General features: G+C 43.9%; 2 protein-coding genes across 4 annotated transcripts; one reads left to right on the top strand and one right to left on the bottom strand.

Annotated features, from left to right (window-relative positions):
- Positions 1-3: 3 nt before the first annotated feature.
- LOC117587570 lies at positions 4-5,718 on the bottom strand. Its single transcript, XM_034278395.1, has 8 exons — positions 5,313-5,718; positions 4,644-4,769; positions 3,696-4,566; positions 3,503-3,634; positions 1,651-3,447; positions 1,336-1,597; positions 585-1,279; positions 4-529 (listed from the first exon to the last, which is right to left on the bottom strand). The coding sequence occupies exons 2-8, from the start codon at positions 4,661-4,663 to the stop codon at positions 323-325; spliced, it is 3,984 nt and encodes a 1,327-aa protein (XP_034134286.1). The 5' UTR covers positions 4,664-4,769; positions 5,313-5,718; the 3' UTR covers positions 4-322.
- Positions 5,719-7,566: 1,848 nt separating this feature from the next.
- LOC117587576 (scavenger receptor class B member 1) lies at positions 7,567-26,333 on the top strand. 3 transcript variants are annotated; one of them, XM_034278406.1, is made up of 10 exons: positions 7,567-7,767; positions 20,456-20,547; positions 20,860-21,020; positions 21,084-21,228; positions 22,622-23,050; positions 23,114-23,231; positions 23,693-23,859; positions 24,734-24,859; positions 24,936-25,526; positions 25,960-26,333. In XM_034278406.1, exons 1-10 carry the CDS (start codon positions 7,749-7,751, stop codon positions 26,113-26,115), a joined length of 2,004 nt encoding a protein of 667 aa, XP_034134297.1. In that variant the 5' UTR covers positions 7,567-7,748; the 3' UTR covers positions 26,116-26,333. The 3 variants fall into 3 exon arrangements, with proteins under 3 accessions (XP_034134297.1, XP_034134294.1, XP_034134296.1); XM_034278403.1 differs by lacking the exon at positions 7,567-7,767 and adding an exon at positions 14,212-14,831; XM_034278405.1 differs by lacking the exon at positions 7,567-7,767 and adding an exon at positions 18,167-18,320.
- Positions 26,334-26,941: the final 608 nt, after the last annotated feature.

The raw sequence follows: 26,941 nt of genomic DNA, 5'->3' as shown, positions 1-26,941 counted from the left end.
TTAATTAACAATTTATAAAAAAAAAAGGTTCAATTGTTGCGCTTAAAAACAAAAGCGACGGCAAATATCAGAGGCTGCTGGTGGGGGAAATGTGAGCTCTCCTGGAGTCCACTCAAACTTCATCCCCCCATGGTAGCACCATGCGAGGACCACTAGCTTATTCACCTCGCTCAAAAAGACAAGTGCAAGAACGGGATAGAGATAGAGTAGTAATTTCACCATGATCCCCCCCACTCGCTGTTCGCTAACTGTTAAATGTTGACAATGTGCCCATGCAATAAAAATATGTAAAGGACAGAAATGTTGATGCTTCCGTCCCTAATTAAGCAATTTTACGGTCATGATTATCGAAATTAAATAGCTGTCGCTTCATGTTCTCGTTTTTGGACAAGGTATACGGGGAGAGCAGCATGGTGGGCAATACATTCAGCGACTTAAGCTCGGGCAGACGAATATTGAGTACGTTTTGATGGGTCTGTTGCTGTTCCGATTGATTGCTCCAAATAGGGTCGATCCAAAAAGGTAACTTCTGTAATGTGTCAAGAGTCAATTAAGAGGAGAATTGAATGTATAATCTCTCTCACCTCCGCAGTGTTCGCATCAGGATTGGCTGACTCATAGATGGAGGCTATTGGCGCGGCAGTACAGCCAACTAAATCATACAGATCCCCAGATGCACTCCCTGAGTTCTGCCCAAAGGAGTGAGGTTGAAGTGGCGGCTGCATCTGCTGTTGATAGAAACTGGCCTGACGGCGATGCCAGAGCTTTCCCGGCGAGGGTTGCGCATGTGGGGTGCCTGGCATGATGGCAGTGCTGGATGTAATGTTGGTCAAATCTCCAGCTCCAAGACTGCCATTCAGCTCGCCAGTGGAGTTGAACGAGCTGTTGAACAGCTGTAGGGAGGAGTTCAGTGAATTCTCCTTGTTGCAGCAGCCGCTGCACAAGCTAAGGTTCGATCCCGCGCTCGAGCCAAAACTATTCAGCAACGAGGAGCTGGCACTCGGTGGAGGAGAACATTTTGTGGCTGCAGTGTACTGCTCCTGGTAGTTCAGGTAACTCTTTACCTGCGGCTTGAAGGACGCATTGGATGCGCTGGCCACACTATTCGCATATTCATTGGCAATTGCTCGGGTCTTGTGTGGCGGTGGCGCCTGAGCAGGCGGTGGACGATTGTGTTCGCCCAGAGGAGTACGAAAGGTGCGCTGCGCCTTGTGTTTGGCATAGGGCAACTTCAAAGAGCCAAACAAATGCTGATGACTGACTCCCGAACTGAAACGTACTGTAAAAGGAGTGAGTTTCGTCTTTCCCACTTTCCTACAACTGTTTGCTACTTACATTCACAGTTCACATTGAGTGACACATCGCTCCTCTCCTGCGTGGGTCCCTTGTTAATCGTAAAGAGATCCTCATGGGCAGCCACTACCGAGTATAGATTGGGAAAACCAAACTCAAAGGTTGTGCTGAGCCCACAGTCCAGTCCGCTCTTGATCTCGTACAGATACATGCTGGGCCGCTGTTCCAGCATGCGGACAATCGACATAAGAAACCTCATGAAGCTGGTAGGGCGAACGAACTGCTCGTCGTTTTCATCGTAAATCTGGAAAGGAAACGCGAGTTCAAAGCGATGTACTGGTGCATAGTTTCACTTACCTCAATGGTATGGCGCATGGCAAGCAATGCGGTTTCTGTGAGCTGAATCGTGTGCTTTGCATTGAACTCACTTATGAATTGAGCTTTGGGCAAGGGCTCTGGTGCTGCAGGTGTTGCAATCGGAACACCTTTCGGTGCATCTGTGGATTCTCGCTGCAATAGATGCTTACAGGCGCGATAGCACAACTGACGGAATTCCAGATCATCATTGTGGCAAATCAGCCACGTGGCTTGATCCTTGTGCTGCACTTCGACATAGGGCAGCAGTTCAATGGCCGAGGCTATATCCGAGACGCCCAATGTCTGTGGCAGCATTTGGTAGCCAAACTTCTTCTTGTGCAACTTCAGCACCTGCTCGAGTTTCATGCAGTTTGTGGAGTTCCCCGTGACATTCCGGATGAGATCCTCGCACTGCTCGGCAAACACACGCCTGGCCACCTTTGGCGAGAGTAGAATCTTCTTGTCCTCATCGCCAGTCGACTCCATCTCAACCACACCATGAATGGCATCCATGAGATCGGCCAGCTTCAGGAAGCCGTAATCGCTGAGACGACACTGGTATGCGAAATGATAATGATACGAGCGAACGAACTTCTGAAACAGTATCGTATACTGTAGGGAATTCCGGAACAGCTCCACCATTTCCCCTGCAAAAACGCAGGTTTTCTCCAGCTCACTATTGGTCTGCTTGCGCTTGGGCATGGAAATGAGTATGTCCTTGCCCTGCTGCACGTTGCTCAAGACCACAATATTGGAGTTGACCAGGCCATCCAGTATGTCCACAATGTCGCACACTCCATAGTCAGTCACATCGAAATTTCGGCTCTGAGTCTGAGCAAAAATGCCCGGCAATTGGGACAGCAGCACCGAATTATTACCATGCGCACGCAGGACCCGCAACAGGTCGGACGTGAATCTACGTATCTGGGTGCGATGTGTTAGCGTGATCTGACGATTCTCTCCGTCGCCCATGATCTGCACCACAGAGGACAGTGCCTCAAAGAGCTCAATGAGCTTGGTGTAGCCATAGTCTGCCACTCGACATTGCTTGCCAAAATGGTTGTGATATGCCGGGATAAAGCGATTGAACTTCATGGTCGACTTGGGCGACATCTTCACCAGCTCGATAACCTCGCGGGAAATCTGGTAGAGCGGATCAGCGACAGAGTTCTTGAAGTAGCTGCCGCCCGAGACATTCGACATGCGGTCGCTGCCGTTTAAGCTGCTCGAATTCGAGGAGCTGAAGGAAGCGGTTCCAATCGATGAGGCCATCTCCTTGTTCAGCTCCAACCAGCCTAGAATCTTTATGCCGAAGTTATTCACCTGTATCTGTATGCCTTGAACACAGCAGACCAAGTGCTCCAAGTTGACGCCGCTCTCATTGGCCATAATCGACACCTTCAGCTGGCCCTCAATGCAGTGCAGGAGCGTGGCCACGGGTATGTCACCAGGATGATTCTTGAGCAGCGGATAAATCAGCTTCTGGATCTCTGAAATTGTCATAAACACATTGGGCAGCGGCTCAATCTCTTGCTCTGCCCATCCCTTGTGCTGTTCCTTCTTGAAATGAACCGTGCAGTAAGGCACACTGTGCTGCAGTCCCTCCATCAAAGGTGAGCTCTCCAAAGTGTTTACCAGCTCTGGCTGCAGACTGATAAACTTATCCTCATTGTTATCCGAGTTAATGGTACAGATGTCCTGCATCTTGTACAAATCCAGAACACTGATGGAGGTTTTGAAACGCGACTGGAAAAGCTCTCGGAACTTATACATCGGCAGTGTATAGTACGGAACATCCTGCGGAAGAGCACAAAATTGTAAGACACAAAGGGGAATCAAAGTTTGTTCTTACCTTTAGCAGTCCAGCGACCTGGCAACGCAGTGTGTTGACCTCGGTCAATGAAGAGTCGCGTGTGTAGCTGACCAGCATGCGCTTGTGGCCAATCTTCTTGCGATGCAAATTGGACACGACCTGCTTGGCAAACTTGGGGGAAAAAGGAGGTAGAAAAAGAAATTCAGGCAGATTATGCACCGGGTTCGCTCACATATAGATCGGGCACAGTGACCTTGGCATAGGAGCTGCCCTCAAAGATCAGCGACACCACTGGCGTAATGGGCTTCAGCTGGTTCATCAGAAAGTTGCGCAGACTCGACTCATCCAGTGAGTAGTCCAAATTGGTTATTTGCAAAGTTACCGCATCACTGGGATCGGTAATTGTGGCGTAGGTCTGACCGGATCCTTCCCCATTGCTGCTGCTGCCACTTAGGGCCACTGCGGAAGCTATGGCCCTAGAACGGGGCGCCTTGGTTTCGTTCAGACTGCTGGCGTAGCCAAAATCACTGCCTGAGGCATTGTGCGGTGTGGCAACGCTTGTGTGGTCCACGGCAGCACTGCTGCTGGCAGAGGCGCTGATTGCGAGAGGGGCGGCAGACGAGGCCATGGGCAGGGAGAGAGGGCACATGCTGCTCGTCTGATAGATCGAGTCATATGGCTGATATGTCTGTTGCAGCTGCTGCTGTTGTTGGGGAAAGCTGTGCAGCAAGGGATGGCCGGGTATGGCGGCGGCAACAGCTGCTGCAGCCGCGCAGGAGCGATTGTGATTGTACGGCATATAGCGATTACGGTTAAAGCAGGAAGCGCTGCCATTGATGTGAGCATGCTGGCACACCTCCAACTGTGTAGGCATAGGCGTGCCAAGAAGCTTTCCTGCCAGCATTCCCGGCGGCTGCATATATCCGGCCAATCCGTTACTGTGATAGTACCGCAATCCCCCAGCTAGACCAGCTCCGGAATTGTTGAAATCCGCACACAGTACACCCGGTGGCAGAGATGTTGCTTGTTGCTGGTAAATTTGTGGCTGTGATTGTGGTGCATAGAAAGCGGTTGGCAGTTTTCCAGCCCGGTCACACTGCCAACTATTGAATGATTTCCATAGAATTCAAAAGAATTTCCATTTGAGTTTGAATTATTGCTCCAAAGTGTATGCACATACCTATACAAACGTTCGCCCATGTCGTCTGCCGGTTGGTTTTATTTATGCTGTCGCCAGTGGTTAACGTGGTAATATCGGTACTTGGCACGCCTCTCCTCTGATAACCCTTGTACGCTTGCGGTTTATCTGGAATGCATACAATTAGAGAAAACCCCACAAACGGAATATTTTGAGATTCATGTTAAATTATTGTAAGCATTATTCGTTCGATCAAAATAACAACGGGAACCGCAACATTTAAATAATCATTTGTCTCTGTACCTTCTCAAGAGAAGGAGGTCCAACAAAACTGTTAACATGAAATGATTTGCATTCGCATATCAATTAAATAAATGGAATTCAAATGAATAATAGGCTGCTGCTCCACTAATGTTGATGGTGTCATGTCAGCACGCCAAAGCAGAGGGTGTGAGATGTAGAGAGAGATAGAGATAAAGAACGAGAAGACGTGGAGAGAGACGAAACTGCATGTTCCATGGTTTCGTTGCTGTTTTGCTTTACTAACTGTTTATTGCACAGTGGGGCGCAAGTCACTCTTATTGAATGATTTCTTAGGGTGAAGCATCAACTGACGATAATACATTTTGTTGAGCATTTGGCTGTACTGACGTTATCTAGCCCATGCATGAGCCCAATAAGAAAGTCGCGCACCCTATCCAAAATACTCACTTGTGCCACTGAAATTCTCGAACTATGATGACGAAATCAATGATGATTTCCTCTCAAGTAAATTCAGATGTGATCTTTGAACCCCGCAACAATGGCAGTTAAGAGTCGATAAAAATTATTAATAACAAAATCAAATTAACAGTATTGTAGATAAGAAAATGAGTTAATTGACAAATACAAATAAAAAAAGTGTCATTAAACTGAATCGATCGTTTAATGAGAAGCTCGTAAGCTTTAAATAAAAGATAATATACTCGAATAAAAAAAGCAATAAAGAAAACAAATATAATTTTCAAAATATAATAAACCGCGTGTTCTTTCGCCGGTCACCATCAAATTCAATTAAAACACAGAGGGGGACAAACAAGTATTTGCTGGCGATCACTTGGACAACTGAGGCGACTGAAAAGTTTTTGGCGCGCCTTTGGCGGCATCACGTGTGGAGAAAGAGAGAGTGAGAGAGGGAGGTGTCTGGAGGCTGGAAGGTGTCGAAGCGGCTCAGAGTTGCCAGACGGAAAGTTGATGTAAAACCTTGGACTGATCACTGCTTCACGCGATTGCTGCCTTCAACAGGAGCATATCTGATCGAAGATCGTGTGAAGCACGAGCCCTTCCTCGCCGTGGCCTGGACATTGTAAAGTTGCGGAAGTTGAGCATAGCATCGAAATCCCTTCACTTTGTCTTGCACGATCTAGATTTACGTCACAGACTTTTGTAATATGTATTTATGTATCTTAAATGCACTTTTATTATAGAGCACGGTAATGACGCATTCGATTTGCATTAATAGTGGGTTCTGGACAAGCCTTAACCACCACAACCGCAGCCACAGCCGCAGCCGATGCTCCCTTGTGCAACCACACCACACCACTGATAGTAATGTTTTGTATTTTCTTAAATTTGAATAAATCCAGTAAACTATAAATTAAAAAAGGTGAATTAGTTTAAAGGCAATATGAATAGATGCTAATGAAGAGCCTAACCCATAATTTAATGCAATAAAAACTAAGCAAATTAATTGGGGGCGTTTCACTCCACAAAGTGTTGAAGATAAGTACATACAACCACATGCCATATGTACGTACTTGTGTACAGGAAAAGTAAAGGGATTTACAGATTAAACAAGATTAAACATTCATACATACGAGTACTAAAATTGGCATTCTTTTGGAAGTTGATCGTGTTTTAAGTAGGGCATCTACTGACTAGCATACTCATGGCTGTTTATTTTCGTTCCAAGCTCCATATCACAAAACTAGAGTTGCTCTTCCAATTGGAAGACATGTGCAGTTAGTTGATATGCTTTTAGCTTAGTGAGAGGGGGAGAGGAACTGAAACACGCACACACTCACACACAGAACGAGAGACCAAAGTCTCTCCTCGAGCCGCTCATTTCGGATTTCTGCTATCGTGCTTTTGCCTTTGGATTTCCTTTTGTTTCTGCGTCGCCGTTTTCGTTTTCGTTTTCGTTCTCTTCTTCGTTCAACGACTTCTTTGGCTCTGGCTGGGATACTTTACTATTTTGATTAAACATTTTCTTTGAAGTCTTTTCTTTTCGTGAAGTCTGCCAGTTAGTCGGTTCTGGTGCGTGCCTGCTAGGCTTTCTGTGTGTAAATAAAAATACTGAAATAAATAAGGAAATAAATGAAGAAAATGAGTTCAGGGATTTGGCTAATTGGGCCTATGACATTTCACGGCGTGACAAAAGCAAAAATAATCCGACTTTAATAGTGCACAAGCTGATTAACCATTGAAATAGAAGCGATCCGATCCACTTGTGTGTGTTTTTGTGCATAGTGTGTACATACATATGGACATGCATACATGATTGAATGTACTTTTCCCCGAGAGAGGTGCACACGATCAAGAGTGAGCCAACTCCTGAGACTGGACAGCTGGTTAGGCTATTCCCAAACGTGGACATACATACGTACATATGTTCATATGTATTCATGAACCTACCCTTGTAAATATGTATGTATATATGTACGTTGGAAATACCCTCATTCTTGTGATTTCCAGTGTCATTGTCTGTTCCTCAGCCTGCTTCTTGGCTGTCGAGTTTCTGATAAGCTCGCTCGGCATCTCATCGCTCCGAAAAAGCTCTGCTCGAAACATGCGAGTGTACTAAATTATAATACATTCGTGTGTATGTACATGCAGTATGTATATGTAAATTCAGATGTCTGACATTTAATAACGAAATTTAATAAAAAACATTTCAATCACACAAGATGTTCAGGAAATCGCATTCATTTAATTGCAAGCAGTCGCCTGCCTATCTTGTAAGTGGTCGTCGCGAATAGTCTGAAATACCGGCTCACATTTCAGAGGAGCTCTACTCTACGAGCTGCCACCACCGACGGTGGGTGTATAAAGTGCCATAATCCATTAACAATTAACAAAAACTGGAAACCAAATATCAAAGCAACAACAATGTTAGCGATGCAAAAGAGTAAGTTGGAGGATACAGAAATGAACAGAAATAACTGTAGAACATGCAAATATTATTTTGATTAAGGATTTTCAAATAAACATTTGAAGCCTCCACAATCGTGGAAAATAACTATAACTAATATTATTAGAGTTAACCAACAGCCGGCATGCACATACATACATACATACATACTTATGTACATATTTACATAAAAAGCTAGGCAAATGTGTTAGTTGAACTTTGAGATAGGTTATGTACGTATTATTGTTCGCTTATAAATCGATTAGTACCTGCCGATTGTGGTTTTGTATATGTACAATATTAATATATGTACGTTTGTATTCAGAAATGTACATACATACCACAAACTAAGCATCAAGTGTATTAATATGAATTGAGATCACGATCTTTACAATTTGAGATTCATTCCATATAAATATGCACTTTTAGACAGATTTTGTAGCTTATTTTAATTAATTTGTATATTTGTATTGCTGGGGGTCCTTGGGGTCATCATTGATTGACAATTATACAACACCAAATGGCGAGCTTTCTCAGATTGTCCAGAGATCAATGTACCCGCGCTAACGAGATACTCGTTATCATATCTCACAGTAATCAGGGATTTCATTTCTCAAAAGGATAGCTTTGGGGGAGAAGAAAACGAAACATGTAAACAATTTTGAAAATGTTTAAATTGTATTTATCCTACTTCTAGACTTTAAAATACATATTCATATTTATGATTCGAATGAGTTAGACAATGAATTAATTAACTTGTTACATATAACCCATTTATCACACACTAAAGCCCGCCCCATGGCGATAATTCAATTCTCACTCAATTTGCTTTAATAATTTTTCCAAGTGAATGTAGCCAAGCATAAGCCTTATAATTAGAGCATTGTTTATGTGTATTTTTATGAGCTTGAGCCGCTTCTAAATGTCTTCATTATGCTCGGACATTCGGGCTTTACTAAGCAATTACGCGTGAGCTCTCTTCTGTTTAATTATTGTACTCGAGTGCGCGTTCGCTTATGGGTATTAACGGACTTTTAAATGCTTGTAAGCTGTCTACCTGACATACAACAATTTGAGTGTCGCCTAAATTGATTACGTATGTATGTATGTGTGTACATAAATACTTAAGCTGTGGCGTGGATGGTCACTGAGTCAAACTTGAGATGCGTGAACTTGAACTTGGCTCGACTCGCAGCACTGATAATACCCAATCCAGCCGATCAATCAGAGGAATAGTACATGTACATGTGTGTGTATTCATGTACATATGTATGTATGTATGTACATAGCAAGCTACGTATAGCTATTGCGATGGAAAAACTGTTACAAGGCTATCACCATCCACAGACAACGAACGCCCGGCCCTGCTCGGCACGGGAAGGAAAAGGGAATTAAACGTAACGCTTCATTTGTGTGTTTGCTCTAATGTTCATAGGTAGTGTAGTTATTAGCCCTTTTGAAACGTTTAATTCGCGGCGCATAACAAATGAATTGTTTTCTTTTACGTTTTAAAACACAACCAGCAGGTGATTCGGAATTCTTCGCAGCATTTTTGTGGAATAAATCGTTGATTCACCGACAATTTTGTGCAAATTCATGATTAGCCAACTGAAATCGCAAAAACTTGAACAAACACACAACAAAACACAATCGAAACTCGCTCCTGCTGTGCTCCCGAACGGGGTGCTCACAAATTCTCGTTAGGCTTGCCACAAATATTCTCTGAAAAAATTGAGACAACCGAGACGAATTGTATATACTTTATGGACATACCATGAAAAGTATACTAGTAAATAAATGGCGTTGAAAATCGCACGTAAAGTGAGGAATATGGCAAACTAAAATCCATAAATCTTTTCAAAAGTTTGGCCCAGCCTCCATGAATTGTTAAACGCCAACCGCCGTTCGATTGAGTCACTGAAGAGTCTAGCCAAAAAGATGATATTTATCTAATGCTAATTCGATAAATGATTCTATATTAAATATGGAGAGAATGATATCGTTGAGGGTTTGGTTTTCTGTTTTGCAATCCCAAAGTTATTCTCCCTTCACTTACAACTTGGAGCATACAATCGTATGTATCATATTTCGTACGCATAAAAATTTGTTATGCCAATAATAGACAAAATTCTTTGCACAAGCGTCTTAAAAGTTAGAAGATGAAAGAGAGACAAAATCATCAGCAGCAGCAGGCAGCTCTTCAGCAAAATTGTGCTGACTAATATATACATAAATGTACATATGTATGTACATACATACTTACGGGTATTCTCGTTTCTAACGAACATATTGTACATATAGCTGTACATACTGTGACGACTGGACCTGTTATTCGATCGCGTTGTTGCCTCAATGTATCATGGAATTGCTTCTGCAATTTGATATATACTTTTTTTTGGTGTTGAATATTCATAGCTTATTGCGTAGGTTTTGCTTGGGATTGCTTCATTTTTTTGTGTATGGGTATGGCAAGGAAAGTTCCTTGACTGCATCAGCCTGACAAGGCAGAAAACGCAGACACAAATCTCGCACATGGGGCCAACGGATAAACGCAGTTTTCCACTCTGGTCACACTCTGCGCTGATGCCCAATGGTTTCGAGGACTAAGCTTTCCCGTTAACTACGCGCCGATCGCATGACAGTTGTATACACAAGCATATGCACAGGGAGGACCAGTAATCCAACAACAACAAAAAGCGACAACCGGAACAAGTCAAACACCTAGTCCGAACGTATTATTAAAACTCGAACATTCTGATTGCTGTCGCTCCGTAGCCGTAACCGTAGCCGGAGCAGCTTTAATTACCGCAGTGTTTGCACTTGAAGAAATCAAGAATCGATTCAGAAACAATGTTAATTGATAATTGCGCCTATAATTGCAGTAGCATTAGTAGCATGTGTGTTGATCCGGAGCGGACGAGTGCAAAGTACACGCTGCTTTCCGCCAGTGCATTACGAGCTGTTAACCGCAAACACCACAAATTTGGCGTCCGTTGGCACAAAATTTGCATGCCCGCGGCACTGCTCGTTGCCAGCTTACAAAGTCTTCCGAATTTATGGCCTTGCTCGAAGTTCGCTTGTACTTTTTTCTCCACTCGCCACACTACAGACTGCTACACAAGATCCCACTGATTAGATATCGCATCATCAGTGGTTAATGGGTGTAAGGGCTGGATTTCTCGTATCAAATCATCAATCAGGCGCTGCGCGAAACAAGTTCTCTCAATCCAAGCAAAATCGTTTTTGACTGATCGCCCCTTCGATTCGAGGGCAAATGATAGTGAGGAGAGCTAATGTTCGACAAATGATTTAACTAGAGACATGAACAAATCGGCCTGTCGTCCAGCTATTCTAATTGATTACAAGTACAGTTGTGCCACATCAACAATATTGCATCCACAAGGTGTTTAGGTGCACATGCCTGGAGAGAACCTCCCAAAAAGGTCGCTAATGCTAATGTTTTATTGTTTCCACACAAACAATTAACTCCATCGAATGGAGTAAATCGTAGTTGAATAGACTCATAGATTTCTAGTTCGAGAGAATCAACAACCTTTTTATTGCTTTACCAATAAGTGCAACAAGGTACATATATTTATACCTGGCAGTCTGCATGGGTTTATCCCGTTTAAGCTAGAATAAACAAACCCTAGGCAAATGCAGCCAGCTCTGACATTCCAATCCTCTCCGCAGTGCCATAAAATATTCTACAAAATGTTCGCATTAGTTCTATGTTTTTTTTTTTTTTTTTGCAATTTCAATTGCATGCAAATGTGTCATTGAACTATACGCTGCGATGCATTTTCCAACAGATAATTAAGTTGATTATTAAAATTTGTTGCTGCTCTCTGTGGGCTTCATGTTCATAAATTTGTATTTCTTATTTCAACAATTTCCGCATTGACGTTTCATATGCCGTTAATATCTGATTCATTAGTAAAGAATATAAACAACAAAACAAGCAACGTTCAGAGAAAATGCTTGGCGGAGAGGAGAGCCTGGGGTGATATCAATCTATTTCATTGTTTAACCCAGACCGTGGCCTTGCCAAAGACGTTTGAACTCGTATTTTTCGATCAAAGAAAAATAAATACAAATTAACAAAAATTGACAAAACGAACTGTATGAAAATATTGTGTAAGATTTGAGCGGGGAAGTCAGGTGGAAGGGGCAGGTGATTGGTTTTTTTTTGTTTTGTAAAAGTTTCAAAATAATTGAATGCATTTGTGCTACCATGCAGATGTGATTTGTTGGTTGTACAATGTTTTCTTTATAATTATTATTGCTGCTGCTTTGATTAGTGTTTCCCAGAATTTGTTAACAAATTGGAATTGCAATTAGAAATGTACTCCAGCAAGACATATTTTTGCAGTAATTAAGAGCTAAAAGCCAAGTACTGGGTACACTCCAGCTGAGGGATATCACTGACAATCCAAGACAATCTTTGCTCCAATATCTATGCTATATTTGTGTAGAGGCTGAGGCTATATACTGCTCCATGAAGTTGTTATTATTCGAATGGAATTGGAGACAACAATACAGCCTAGAAGCCAGGGAAGCAGGGTATCAAAAAAGAAAATGTGTTATTGATTTGTGTTGGCGTTAATTGGCCATTTTCCAATTAACTTTGCGGAGCATTTCCATTGCTTCGCATTCCGTTTTGATTCCGTTCGGTCCGCGGGTCCATTGCGCTGATCCATCTCCAATTAGCGGGTTTGTTCTAAGGCTAACTTGCTCTTATTAATGGTAGTGCTAGTGTCAGTCGCCAGTAATTGCGACTGGTCATCGCGTCACAGGGTTCACGGGGGTCACTGGTTATTAGCTATCTCCGGCACTATCATTAGTATTGACGTTCGCGCCCTAGAATGGATAACCATAGCCCCCACCCGTCTAAATTGCGAGCAGGTTCGCGCTTCGCTACTCGGCTCATGTATATTTAATTATAATCAGCGAAATCACAATAGTTGCAGGTCCCCTACCCTCTACGAGCAGAGCTGAGCTGAGCTGAGCAGAGCAGAGCAGACCTGAGCGCAACCCAAAACCAAAATCCAGCAAATTTACATTAGATTGGGGAACATAAATAGGAATAAGTTCAATTGATAATGTTAAGCAGGCTTGTGCAATTTAAATTTGGGGCATGGCGAAACCAAATACAAATTAAATAAGAAATCAATAAAAACAAACAGAGAAAGAGGTGCGTCAATGCGAGTACTTTTTGGGAGGAACAAAAGGCAAGGAACAAAATGGGTATTGCTGAAAAACTTCTAGAACTTTTCCCTGAGATATTCGCTCTGTTTACCCCTTTACTCTATGTGGCAGTATTTAGCACAGAAATTCATTTAACTGCTGGAGCACCGAAATTGCAATAAGCAACTGAAAATCTGCACCCAATACTTAAAGTTGAGAAATCCATTCCATCGATATTCGTTAGCATTCTTCAGGCAGCTCGATTTTCTAGGAGCATTACTCTCCCCACCTGCCACATATCAAGCCACTTAAGTCTTACCAAACTATGGCGGTACGGCGAGGGGCGTGTTCCATACCACAATTCCATTGCAAGCCACAACAAGATCCAGCTATCGATCGCCCTATCATTTTCCATTTGGCCGGTGTTAGTTCGCGAAATTTCTAAACCAAACAAACCAAACAGAGACTCTGTTCAGAGACGAGAAGTGTAATTTGTCTTTTTATTGAATGACACTACACAAATCTAATGAAATAAAAACAAGCGCTGGATAAGACTTTCGTAAGAAATAATCGTATTCCGGCGCAGACACATAAACGGCAACTTTGTTTACGGACGGAAAAATAATGAACATTAATTGAACTGCGTATTTGCGAAGCTCCATTGAATCTCGTTAACTTTAAATAGCCAAAAGTTTTCCATACTGGCCAGCCACGCACCGTGTGAGTAATGTGGCGGTCCAAGACACTGACGCGTCAGCTGTTTTGGTATTTCCCCAAAGTCAGGCCCTGGCCGGCGCTACCATCTCAGCGCATATCCAAACTGGTTTGCACTTAAGCTCCCAACTTTGGCAGTGGTTCTGACACTGCGGCTTCTGCTTTTTCTGCTGCCTAAGATCGATCAGAAGACCGGCTCAAAACAAAGCAACAGCTGAGCGAACTGCGAACTGCGCGGTCTACGTACTGTCGGCGACGGCGACGGCGACGGCGTGTCAACGTAACGTAGGCCGACGAAGCGTCGCGTCGCGCCGCAACGTCGCGAGGAGAGACACGACAGAGACGAGAAACCCTAGGACGGGTTCGCTCGCGCTTGAGCTCACCCTCTCGCACTCCCATTCGCACTCTCACTCTCTCGCGCTTTCGGCCTTTGGCAGCTCTCCCTCTCTAGATGATCTTACTAAACTTAAGCTGGTACGGTTACCTGGTCAATCGCATCACGTCCGTGTTTTCATTCATAAGCGAGCATTGCTAGCGAACGGACGCCAACGTCCAGCTACCCTACCCTACCAGATACAAAATAAGATAGGATAAAAGAGAACTTTGAATTCAAGATCCCAGCAGGCTGCAGCAGCAAAGGCCAATCAATAATAGTTTTTAAGTGCCGCGGCTGAAAACAAGATCATTTCAAATATTTCAATTAAAGTGTTAAGTAAATGTGTTGAAAGAAGAACAAGCGAAAATAAAAGTAAAAGTAAAAGTTAAAGTAAAACCCAAAGGAAAAGAAACATTAAGAAACTCGCAAATCAATTTATTTATGTTCCACGAAGTGTCCAAAACATAAACTGTTATTATGAAGGACTTTGGAAAAATGTTTGCGCGACGTTACAGTGCAGTTTGTGCGAGCGATGAAGAGGCAAACGCAAACGCAAACACTAATGCCACCAATGGCCACCAGCCCTCAATGTCGATGAGGGCAACAGGATCCAGCATGAGTGCCTTGCCTGAGGCGGATCCTGCTGCCGCGTCGGCCGCTCTCGCTGCTCTGCAGAGGGCCCAGCGGCGCAAGAGCCTCAAGGCAAATCGCTCGATGAAACCGATGGACATCCTGGGCAGCTTCTTCAATGAGCAAAAAGGCAAAAGCAATCGAGTTCCCACACGTAAGTTCCACTTGACGCCCTCGAGAGCTGCGATCGAAGTCTAGAAATTTCGATCAATATTGTGTGAAAATTGTACTTCTTAAGCATCTGCTTCTGCAAGTCTGAAGCGGATGGCCCGAAGCACATTTGTGTCTGCATTAATTATGAAAAGTTTTAAACGCGCGCGTTTTAAACAAGCAAACAAGAAACGACAAAACGAAACGAAACGATTCGATGCCATGCGATGCGGTATACGATACGGGTACGAAGCGCTCACAACAACCAAATAAAAGCCATCAAAGCTGTTTAGCATAGCACTTTATGTTCGTTGCTGCTTTTGATTAGCAAAATTCAAAAATGAACAAAAGCCAAAGCCGATTCGACAATGACATAGTTTGACTCGTAGTCTTCTCGAACTATCTTGTTGTCAAACAAGATCGGATCGGAACTGGCCCAAAAGCATTTCCGAGTCAATTGTATTGACAAGTGCCATTGCAGTTAGACCCTGAACTTGACCATACCAATGCTCGTAATCGATACAGATACCACTTGCCATATATGTATGTACGTTCATACGAGTTGTGAGACAAGTTCAAGTTTCGTATTACAGCTGATCTAAATATGAAGCCAGCGGCAAAGCTGACCTCTAATTGCAGTTGGCAACGACCTAGCTGTGAGTCTATACATGTGCATACATTCATATGTATGTATATATACATATGTATACATACATATACAAGCTTGAAACCCAAAGACGAGGCTGCGAGCAGCGCGAAAATTCGCCAACTTTCATTTGCAGAGCGCGAGATATAGTTTGTTCTGAAGAAAAGTACAAACACTTATAGACAGCAATAATAAACTTATAAATATGCATGTGTGTACCCTGCTGCCCACTCAGTACGAGTATTTGTGACATCGAGTGATATGAATATTGTTTTAAGCATTTGTCCGAGCATTTCCGTATGCATTTTGTCCGGCTTGGAATTGGTCAAATCAAATATAAATATACAAATAGGTATGAATTCTGGGCTGTAGCTCAATTATGGCTACGAGAACTTAAACCACTGCAAATTGAGAGCGTTTCTTGCAATCAAAATGAAATCCCAATTAGAGTCCAGCAGGGGAGTCAGGCAGGGGTAAGAGCAATTATCGTTTGATTTGTCAAAGAAACCCTCAAGCAACTCTTGACATGAGTGCAATGCCAGAGACAAAAGTGAACAGAAGACTCGATACGGAATTTCGATTATTTATTCATTTGGGGGCGGTCCCAGTCCCAGTCCCAGTCCAAGTCGCAGTCGCAGTCTCAGACCAAACCGAACAGACAAGTTTCGCACCTCGCTCGCATAAATTGGCCCGGCTTGGCCCGGCGAGCATGATGTGATGTGGCTTGATGCGGTTATCAAAGGCGAATGAATGCTTTTGCCTCACAAATAAGTAATTACAATAAAAAAGTGCCTTTTCATGGCCAAACAGGATTGTCGGATGGGTTTTTATTTATACGCTTTACGCTACAAGTTATTTTTGTTCTTGTTCGAACGCGCCAAATTATTTATGCAAAAAAAGCGAACAAATAGATAATGCCCAAAAATCACAAAGAAGCCACAAAGAACACACGCGAAATCGATGCTCGATAAAACGGAATAGATCCAACCAGCAGACATTCTCCATAGCCACCACATTGATTGAGACGCATCAAGTTATGGGCGAACGGATTTGGCGGTGATTAGAGCGAAGAGAAGGGAGACGAGACCCACTGGGTGGGCACGGCACGGCACCTGCCTGGCTTGGCCTGGCCCAGCCTGGCCAGTAGTCGAATGTTTGTCTAAAGTGGCAAAACAAGTTTCGGGGCAAATGGCATCCATAATTATAATTATTGAGGGGACGAATTCTAGTCTGAGTTGAATTCAAGACAAGAGTTGGGCGGCCCACAGGCGCAGCAGGCAAGAAAATCAAATAATTTGCATTGGAAAATGTTTGGCAAGAGTTTGTGGCATGTTGCGGCATCCAGCAATCAATTGGCGGCAGCTTCAGCTTTTCTTAAACTCAGCTCTGACGCTCCAGACCATCCCTTCTCCTAGCGTATTGGGTTTCGGGTAATTCCCCGCAAGCACAAATATTGCCAAATCACCATTGAACAAGCAGAAATCTCTAACTGCTGGCTGCTGTGTGCTGGATCATGCTGATGTTTGCCAGTGAGCAATAAAAGTGATTCATGACTCTGGCGTAGAGGTGTTCCATGGGGATGCCAGGCGTGTAGACCCCGATTCAAATGGGTTAAGTGTGCGACGGTGTGTAGCAACCAGGGAGTGGAGGCGCTGAAGGCGGTGAAGGCGATGAAGGAGGTGCCGCAGGCCACACTTCAAGAATTGTCTTCATCAGCTGCCACTTTCACTTAACATTCTTCCACGCAGCCTTCGTTGGTGAATGATTCAATGAACTTTGATGGGCTGACGTCAAAAGAATGTATCCAAGTTAGTTGAATAATCCAATCAGGTTTTAAAGATGCTGCAAACCCGGTTGACAGCCACTTTTCACCCCGCATTCTTGTAGTTTATCGAATGTCAAACAAAAGACTTGAGACACGAACTTGGCCACAAACGCAGGCTTAAATCTCCACCTCTCCTGTCCCTCCAGCGAAACGCGTGTACGCGTGCATGGCGTGTGAGGAGTACCAATGAAGTGGCGCATTCCCACGAGCAGGGCCAGCTCGGTGGGTGGCAGGCACCAACAGCTGGCGGTACGTGCCGGGCAAGTCCAATCAGAACACACCGAAACCGACTTTTTGGCAAAACAAACAAAGCAATTAAGCAAAGAGCTCCGCAAAGCATAACATAATTTGCATGTACAGAGAATAAGTATGTACTGGGTACACTGAGTGCTCGTGTCAAGACAGAATGTATGTGCGCGAGTGTGCGGACAGCCACGTTCTTTGTTCATCATTTTTTGACGTTTGCATCTAGCCACAAATATGAAATGGTCTACACTGCATACAAAGCGTTTAATTAATTGTCTGTCAGCGATGTGCATGGCGACCATCGAATGCCCTAGCTGAAGCAATGGAACCTAAAATAGAATGCAGGATTATGCATAGTTAAATTGGTTTTCCCCTTGCAAGCACCAAAAGACTAATTGACGTTGCCTTTGGACAACGTTGGGTGGAATACTGGAATGAAACACATGGGAGCATTGCAAGCCGCTTGCCATAGCCCAAGCAACGCCCTCGGGGCGATTAAACATCATTTCAGAGGAAATGAAAGTTACCCGAAGTCACATCGAAGCTCCAGCGAGTCATTCATTCTTAGTTTGATTTTGACTCTGGAACGCCGAACACTGCAAATACGCAAAAACCCTCATCATCATCATCTTCCATAATGACTGTGGTGCGCCGGCATATGCATCATAGGCGGCAGTCGATGAAAGACTTTCTGGGCGCACTGTATTCGCACCGTCGCTTCTCGCTGGAGAAGCTTCGCCACTTCCAGCAGATGCAAAACCGACGCCAAGTAATATGTAAGCCAGCAAACACAATCAGAAGTGGTCTAAAAATACTGCCAATACAAAAATACGTTCAAATAATACCACTGCATACTAGAAAGGTATATATGTGTGTACTATGTGTGTGCGAGTAAAGGTGTGATTAGCAGACGGGAATCTGGAAGGAAAGGAAAGGAAAGGAAAGGGGTCTGGAAGGATCTTCTATCGAATGTGGAAATTCCAGAGAGTCGGTACTCGCAGTCAAGGCCAAACTGAAACTGGGCAAGCAGCAACATAAGTATTTGCCATTAAATACTTAAATAAGACTGTTGACTGTGTGCAGTGGAGGGGACGTTAAGCTGTGAAAGGAAAATCTGTTCTAAACTGGTTGGCGCATAGAAGTGTGCAAGCAACGACCCTCAAGCCAGGACAGCAGACAAGACGAGATCGTTGAAGCTTATAGAATTGAAGAACAAGAGAAGAACAGTTCAAAGCCGAAGCCAAAGTCAATGTCATTGCCACAAGGAACACGAGACAAAAGCAAGAGAATGATACGAGCAAGGCCACAACGAAGTCGATATGCTCTTTGCGGTTGATCCGCGTCAGAAGTGGTTTGGTGAGCTGATCCATCGATGTATCAGACCTGGGCCTATTCTAGATGTGGGTGTGTGTGTGTGTGTGTTTGTGTATCGTTAATCAATTACGAGAGTGATAAGTGGAAGATCGTCTGTGGTGGGAATCCCACAGTTACTTAGGGTAGCTAAGTAATAGAACTATCCGCTCGGCAACAAGCTCAGCCAGCTGCATTGCTAGGGCCATACCTAAAGACATCTTTCTTCATTTTAATGGACTAGGTTTCTCATTAAGACTCAAACGAGTCGAGGCCCAAGCCCATGTCCAGACAATACCCAGAAATCTGTAAAATTCCAGCAGAACACACTCTGACCAGCCACGAGAGCGACAGAGGGAGAGAACGGCTTGAGTTTATTTTAGCACAGCGCACGCCTGTCGACTAGAGAAGCAAATATAAATGTTGATTTGCTCGGCATGATGATCAGCAACCAGTTCTGGTTCTCTATCCGAAGATGGTTTATCGGCAGATCTTCTGGATCTCGCATCACGTGTCCGCAAATGCAGATGGCGCTGCAGGAGCCGCCTGGGCAATGGCAACGGATGAAAACAGGTGGAAAGGTGGACAGGTTGGCGGGTTAGTCAGCCGGCCATATGCATTTTGTTGCTGACGTCGGTATTGTTGCTATTCTGTTGCTATTGCTTCAATGAAGACATTTATATGCACGCATTCAGAACAGTCGGGGCATCGTGACTTATGGGCCATAAAATTCAAATAATTTACACTACGTACACGCCAGAGCCTCATTTTTGACGCATACATATGTACATGTGCACATGTATACGACGCCCACCACTCTCCAGTCTCCACTCTCCACTCTACACACTCAGTCTGAAAGAACACCCGATTGACTTACTAATCGTCCGATCAGCTGCTGTCTACAGCTGTCTGCGTCTGTCATGTACGGCATAATGCAGTTCAGTTCACTGCAACTGTAATTAACATAATTCACGTCAGCGAGTCAGCGAGTCAGCGAGTCAGGCAGGCATAAAAGAGAGTGTCGAGAGTGCCAACAGACTCCGTGCGGTGCGGGACGCCACTGCGATTCTCAGGGTCAACTGTTGTGATATGCAAAAAAGGAAAGAAAGGCGCCTCAGCTTCGTTTGTTGATATCTCGAATGCGAACCGATTTAAGCTTAATTAAGCCGCACTAACCAAAAATGCTCTCGGATGGAAACTAATTTTTAGCACCTTCACACACACATGCACATAAGAATGTATGTATGTATGGCTATGGTGGAGTAGATTTTTTGAGCGGAGACTTTTCAGCTCGAAACTCATGCTCGTGTGTCAGTCAAAACTGAGAACATATTTACATACATACATATGTGTGTATGTATGTATGAATACATACATGGAGATGGTCATTCAATGAATATTCTATTTTTGATTTGACTCTTAGATTTTCGCGTGTGGGTACGAGTACATGCGCCCGTCTATTTATGCATAATGAAATTGGATTTTAATGAACTTAATGAGCAAATTTATATGTATTGAACGATCTTTTTCATATTGTATCTCTCTCATTTTTTGTTTGCAGGCGCATTTCTGCTTCTAGCGATTGGATTTTTGGCCATAACAACGGCGGTGCTGGTTAAAGTATTTCAGCCCTACGATTTGATATTCAAATGGGTAAGTCCAATAAACAGAAACTAAAGCTTTTAACTGCCGGCCTTAGCCTTTGTCAAATTGTTTGCCAATTATGTGAGTATGCCCCTGCCCCTATTGGAAGCCCGCAGCAGGCACAGACACAGACACAGACCCAGACCCAGACCCAGGCCTCCACCAAGTCCCAATGCTTGGAGCTTCAGCCTTCGGGGTGCTGGCACGTACTTTCATAAATGCAGCTCGTTTAGGGTTGCAAGTTGTCGCGTTATTGAGCTGCGACACTCTCAGCAGACAACCCACTCTAACACACACTTTTTACGCTCTCTCTCTTTGCAGAAGTTGATAATGGCTGACAAGGGCGAAATCTTCAATCTTTGGGCCCAGCCACCAGTCGATTTGTATATAAAAATCTACCTCTTCAATATAACCAATGCCGAGGCGTTTTTAGCGGGCCGCGAACAGCTCAAAGTGGAGCAGGTTGGTCCATATGTGTACAAGTAAGTTTACCGCAAATTTGTTGATGGTTTGAGAGAAGATGTCTAATTCGCTCTTCTATTTAGGGAGATTATGACTCACGAGAATATCACGTTCAATGAGAACAATACCATGTCCACAACCCCCAGTCATCCCCTCGTCTGGCAGGAGCACATGTCCGAGGGTCATCGAGAGGATGATCAAGTGATAATGCTCAACATTGCCATGCTGGTGAGTTGAATCTTCTCTAAGGATAAAAGTGTTCTTTGCGAGGCATCAGTGTGGATTTTCCGTCATTATCATTAGCATTCACTCAACCGGTTTTTACTCTAACTAATGACATATACTTAGTGACTAGCTAGAAATTGCCTTACGTCATGATCCACTTGTGCAAAGGCTCACTCTCTCAAGTGATGTAATTATAATTAAACACGTGTACTACATAGTACTACATATGTGTGCATTTCCCTCCCAGACTTGTGGCTTATTCATTAAAGCAAGTAATATAGTATCGCGTAATAGGGCTGGCCCTATCGATATCTCGATACGCAACTAGGGAGATGCAGAACACGAGTGCTGTTATTTCAGTGCACCTCCAACTGTTTGCTTTTGCATCCAAGATTCAAGACCCAGCACAGTAGCAGCAGACAGAAAAACAAACAGCACACAGGCTGTGCGATCGCGTGCCGAGCACACGACGAAATATAATCATTTCCGCTGTATGAGAAAACAAGCTACAACGAAGCTTCACTTCTACACTCCTCCCCGCATATAACAATTCGCTTTAACAGCTACAATGACAGCGAGAAGCAGCGCTAAAGAGTACTAAGAGAATGCTTAACTACAAGACAGTGAAATTCCTTCGGTTAACAGTGAGACATCTACAGCTACATTTACAGACGATGTACATACATACATAGAGATGCCTCGCTAATGGGAGGAGACTTGCGACTGGAGACAGGAAAGTGGAGACTTGCGACTTGCGACTGAGAGCGAATTATTGCCTCAATCGATATCGATGGGTGGGCGTGTTTGCCTTTGTCAAATGATTGGCAGCAATTTTCACTGATTAATCGTCGTTTCGCATTTGACGTACGGGTCAGTTGTAAATCGTAAACAAATTTAATATGTATATAGCCACATATAAAAGCTATAATTAATTGTTGTCTTAATGATGTTTCAATTACAAGTATTCTCAATTAGCATAGAGCTAAAGTTGCTTAATTTATGCCTGATTGATGCCCTGCTTCCAGACTAAGGTGACAATCAGCTAAAAGAATTAAAGAGTGCAGGGGGAGCCACTCGATCCGGGTCCAGGTCCAGCGCCCAAAACGTTGAATAATGCATAGGGCCTAGTTGTTCAATCAGTCAATCAATCCATCCATCAATCTATACAGCACAGCACAGCACAGGAAATACGTAATTTGTATTAATTAAATGTAATATTTATTGACTGTAATAGCCTGTAGTAACGAGCTGCTGAGACCGATATTAGATACTGCCCGAATGGCATTTACACACATGAAAGCCACTTTATACACTTGGCACGCAGATACATTTCTATACCCAATACCTAAACCTTATACTTACACTTATACTTATACTTATACTTATACCTATCCAGGCCATCTCCCATTTGACTGCCAGTCATCCGTTTTTTGTTCGAATGGCACTGAAGACTCTCTTTGTGAGTACTCAGGCAGAGCCTATCGTTCGCACCACTGCCAAGGAGTTCATGTTTGGCTATCCCTCAGCACTGGCCAGGCTGGGCAACACGTTCCTACCCAACTGGATATCCTTTGAGAAGGTGGGCCTCATCGACCGCATGTACGATTTCTCAACGGACTTTGAGACATTCTACACGGGCGTGCCAAATCCGGCACTATCGGGCTTGTACGCCACCTATCGGGGAGAAACCACACTGCCCCAATGGCAGGGCGATCACTGCAGCAACATTGAGTACGCCTCCGATGGCACAAAGTTCAAGAGCTTCATTCAACCCAATGAGACGGTAAAGTTCTTCCGAAAGAGCATGTGCAGGCCCATCAATTTGGTGAGTTTCCAGTCGAACGCGTAAAGTAATCAATTATGAATTCATTTCTCTTTTTTGTTGCAGTATCGTGTGGGTGAGCAGCGAACATTTGGCAGCCTGAAGGGCTATAACTATGTCTTCGAGGACAATGCCTTTGACAATGGAGCCACTAACGAGGCCAACAAATGCTTCTGCCGCAAAGGTAAGACGAAGCCTCATGGCGTTAGATCACTTTAATTGTAGTCCAAGTATTATGTAAGAAGTTGATGTTTACACAATATCGGAAAGTTCTTTCCAATTAATACTCGTAATTGCCGCGAGTTCTAGTTCTAGCCCCGACTGTCTGTCTGCAGTTAATTGATCTCCGATTACTCGTACTCGCAGCATAGTTTCCAGTTTGTGTGGAAAATTTCTGTTTACTACTCGTAAAGTAACGAAAAATTCAGCGAAATTGGCAAAGGCAGTGACGCACGTGAGGTCCACGCGTGCCCCTCTCCAATATGTATTACGCCATGTATGACACGCCATTAGCGGCAAATCTTGGCAGCAGCCTTGAGACTTGTCGCTGGAAATGTTTGCCTTCTGTCTTGGGGGGATTGTCGACTGTTGACTCACTCCTTTAACGATCCTTGTCCTGCCTCTCTCTCTCCCCATTCTTCACAGGTGACTGCCAGCCGGTGGGACTGATTGACGTCACTGACTGCTACTATGGATTCCCCATCTCCCTAAGCTTCCCCCACTTCATGAACGGTGACGTTGGATTGCAGCAGAACATCACCGGCATGAATCCTGATCCGGCTCAGCACTCGTCGGCATTTGTCATACAACCGGTAGGTGATCTCGACCTTGTCCTGCCCAAAATAACTCTCAGAGTGAATGCCACATGCCGCCTGTTCACTGTTGCACCTTCGATGTGTCAATCATCAGCCGCAAGCTAGAATGTGTTCAGTAGGAGGAGTATTTTATTCGCATTTTATGTCACAATTAACTAAAGGCTGAAGCGACTTAAGCATGCAACAGCTGAGCGGCACCGTTACCTCCAATTTCCTCAGCTTCCGATCAGATTGGAGAACTTTACATTTACATTTCCGGCTAATTAAAGTAAGCGTTGAAACTGGTTGCATGTCACGACTAAGCCGCTTTCCACTCGGCAAGGAAATCCACAACAGGAAATTAATGCAGCAAGTAGCTTAATATCTCTACTAAACATAAACAATTCTGTTCTGCGGCCAATCGTTTTGCATTGGCAGCCATAAATCGCTGACAGTCTGTAAGCCAGCTTCCGCTGAACTTTCCCATTTTCAATGGAACAATTAATTGGCCCAATCGTCAGTTTAGTTTTTGCCTTTTGACACCCACCAGCCGCAGTCGCAGCAAGATTTCGATCAATTCATGCAGTCAATCAGTCAATAGTAATTTCGGCTCAAGTTTTACCGGTTTTGCAATGAATAAACCATAAGCAGCAAAACGGAACACGGCAACAACAATGCAACGAAGGCAACGAAATGTGCGAAAAATGTCGATAAATCACTAAGGACAACTGCCACATCGCACATACATGCTCGTACATAAACATAAACACATACATAGTACATACATTTAAGCGCAATTAGCCAAAATTAGGCCAAGTGCAGCTGAAATTGTGTCGTACTTGGAAACCAGGCCAACCCCCAGCCATATATTAATGCCACAATGTTTTCACAGGAATCCGGTCTGCCGCTGTCGCTGTCCGTGAAAGTGCAGATCAACATGCACTTCAAGGATCTGAGCAACTTCCCGACAGTCTCCAAGTTCAGCCACCTGACGGCACCAATGCTGTGGTTCGAAATTGTAAGTACAAATTATAACAAATTATATGTATGGACAGCGACTTATCTTTTATCATCTTTTATTATCTTTTCCACAGATGATGCCCAGTTTGCCGGACTCACTGGACTCGCGTTTCAATTTCTATCTGAATATCTTGCCGTTGGTCAATCCTCTGGGCTTTTGGCTTGCCTTAATTGTGGGCTTGGGTCTCCTGGGCTACGCCATTACGCGCGCCACCCTCCACATGTCCAGCTATGCCCGCCAGGCAGCCAATATCTCTGAAGGCAAATACGCCCGAGCGAATCTACTGCAAAATCTAACGGGAGGTGCCACCAATCAAGTGTACAGTCCCTGCGAACTCAAGTTGATAGACAATTCGGCGGGTGCCAACAAGCAGCATGTGATTGGCCGCTCCACAGTTGAGGATTTGGCCTTCCAGGAGCGTCGCCGTAAGTCGGCATACGCACTGGAAATGGAGCCAGCTCTGTCAGACGCAGGCGCGAGCAGCGACGAGGGCAACGAATGCGACACACTCACACTGAGTCGCAACTCCACAACGTCCAGCTCGTGCATAGAGGTCGAGCACTGCAATGAAGAGGACGACATCTGCATAGAGTGCTTCGATGAAAATGCTCTCGAGACAGAGTTAGCCGGCAGCAGTTCGGGCGGAGCCGAAGCCAAGCATCAAGTGAGTAAAGCTTTCTGTTGATTAAGGGAACGGTACGGTACTCGTGCAAGCAGAAGTCTTAAATAGGCAAACTTGCACGACTTATACAGCACTGGTCGGTTATGTCATTGCGTCGGGAGAGCCAACGCCTTGTAAGGAAAACGATGCCATGCCGTCTAACAAGTCTGCGGCGGGCGTTGATTATTCGAATCGAATCTGTTTGTTTATATCCCACCGAAATATCTTGGCACGTTTAATGAAATTCGCTGAGACAACCAGTCGGCAGCAGCACCCGTACCCGTAAATAATTTGATGGTTTGCAGACCAAACCAGTTTTCGGGTGGCACATGGCACGTTCTGGATGGGCAAACCTACTGAATATCTACACAACTATTGAATAAGATAACATTAATATGTTAATTAACGGCTGTGCTTTCTTTTTCTATTCTTTCAGTTGGCCATCAGCTTTGCCAGCAGCGGCTTCGCCAGCTCGCCCTCTTCGATACGGAGCTCCAGCTCCAATGTGAATGTGGGCAGCAGCGATGGGAAAGGCTGGGTGCCCTACGCATATCCCCACCAGTTTGGGGGCACAAGCCCCAAACATGCTTAGGATTTTGAATTAGCTGGTAGATTATGTTGTCGGTAGTCTTAGGTTTAATCGTAGCATCGTAGTTCGGGCATATTGGGCATCAACATCGCTATTTTGGTTTTATATAGCATTTTATTTAGTGTAAATAATATAAAAGCCAAGTTGCTGTTTTAATACTGTGATAGCTTTAGAAAACAAAAAAAAGTAAACGATTGTCGTTGTCCAAATTATCCAAGAAGTGCAGATCCCATACATCCTAAGTGAACCAGCCAGCACACTAGATACCATTGAAATGAACCATTGAATTGTTACCAACTAACAGAGGGGCATGGTATGGTATGGCATGGTATGGCATTGTGTTTATGTACATATTACGAAATTGTAGTCTTAGCCATTGTCACCTCCATGAGGTGGCAACTATAATTTGAGTTTAAACTATGAATTAAAGCAAATTATAAACTAAACATCAGTTAGTTAATTGCAACGAGATGTACTCAAGTTGCTCCAAAAATTTCTGTGATGTTGTATTGAAGCAGAACTTAATAAGCAGGACTGAAACGTTTTGCTCTCTAGAATTGTAACTGTCTTAGTTTTTAGTAATGTAATACTAATAATAAAAGCGACATTTTATTTAAACAAATTAAGAAAGTATTTTCTGTAATCTATTTATGTCTGTACATATTTTTGGATGGAAATATATGTACTTTTCAGTCATAATATAGCTGTTTATGGGCTTGAAGCTAGTTCCTGAAGTCCATTCGCACGACAATGACAACAGAATTAGTTCACAATGCTGCTGAAAATGGACATTTTTATTGAAAGCTAATGTCCTCACCAGCGCCAGTGT

The sequence above is a fragment of the Drosophila guanche genome, unplaced genomic scaffold (genome assembly GCF_900245975.1).
Source record: "Drosophila guanche unplaced genomic scaffold, DGUA_6, whole genome shotgun sequence".
Taxonomy (NCBI): Eukaryota; Metazoa; Arthropoda; class Insecta; order Diptera; family Drosophilidae; genus Drosophila; species Drosophila guanche.
Note: the sequence above shows the minus strand (reverse complement) of the source record. Positions and strands in the feature narration are given on the sequence as shown.

Coding starts and splice junctions, on each gene's coding strand:
- LOC117587576 (XM_034278403.1), top strand. CDS start 14,525: ATGAAGGACTTTGGAAAAATGTTTGCGCGACGTTACAGTGCAGTTTGT. Junction 14,832..20,455: donor AAGCAATCGAGTTCCCACAC/GTAAGTTCCACT, acceptor TTTTGTTTGCAG/GCGCATTTCTGCTTCTAGCG. Junction 23,232..23,692: donor CAAATGCTTCTGCCGCAAAG/GTAAGACGAAGC, acceptor CATTCTTCACAG/GTGACTGCCAGCCGGTGGGA.
- LOC117587570 (XM_034278395.1), bottom strand. CDS start 4,663: ATGGGCGAACGTTTGTATAG. Junction 1,598..1,650: donor CCATGCGCCATACCATTGAG/GTAAGTGAAACT, acceptor TTTCCTTTCCAG/ATTTACGATGAAAACGACGA. Junction 1,280..1,335: donor ACTCAATGTGAACTGTGAAT/GTAAGTAGCAAA, acceptor CTCCTTTTACAG/TACGTTTCAGTTCGGGAGTC.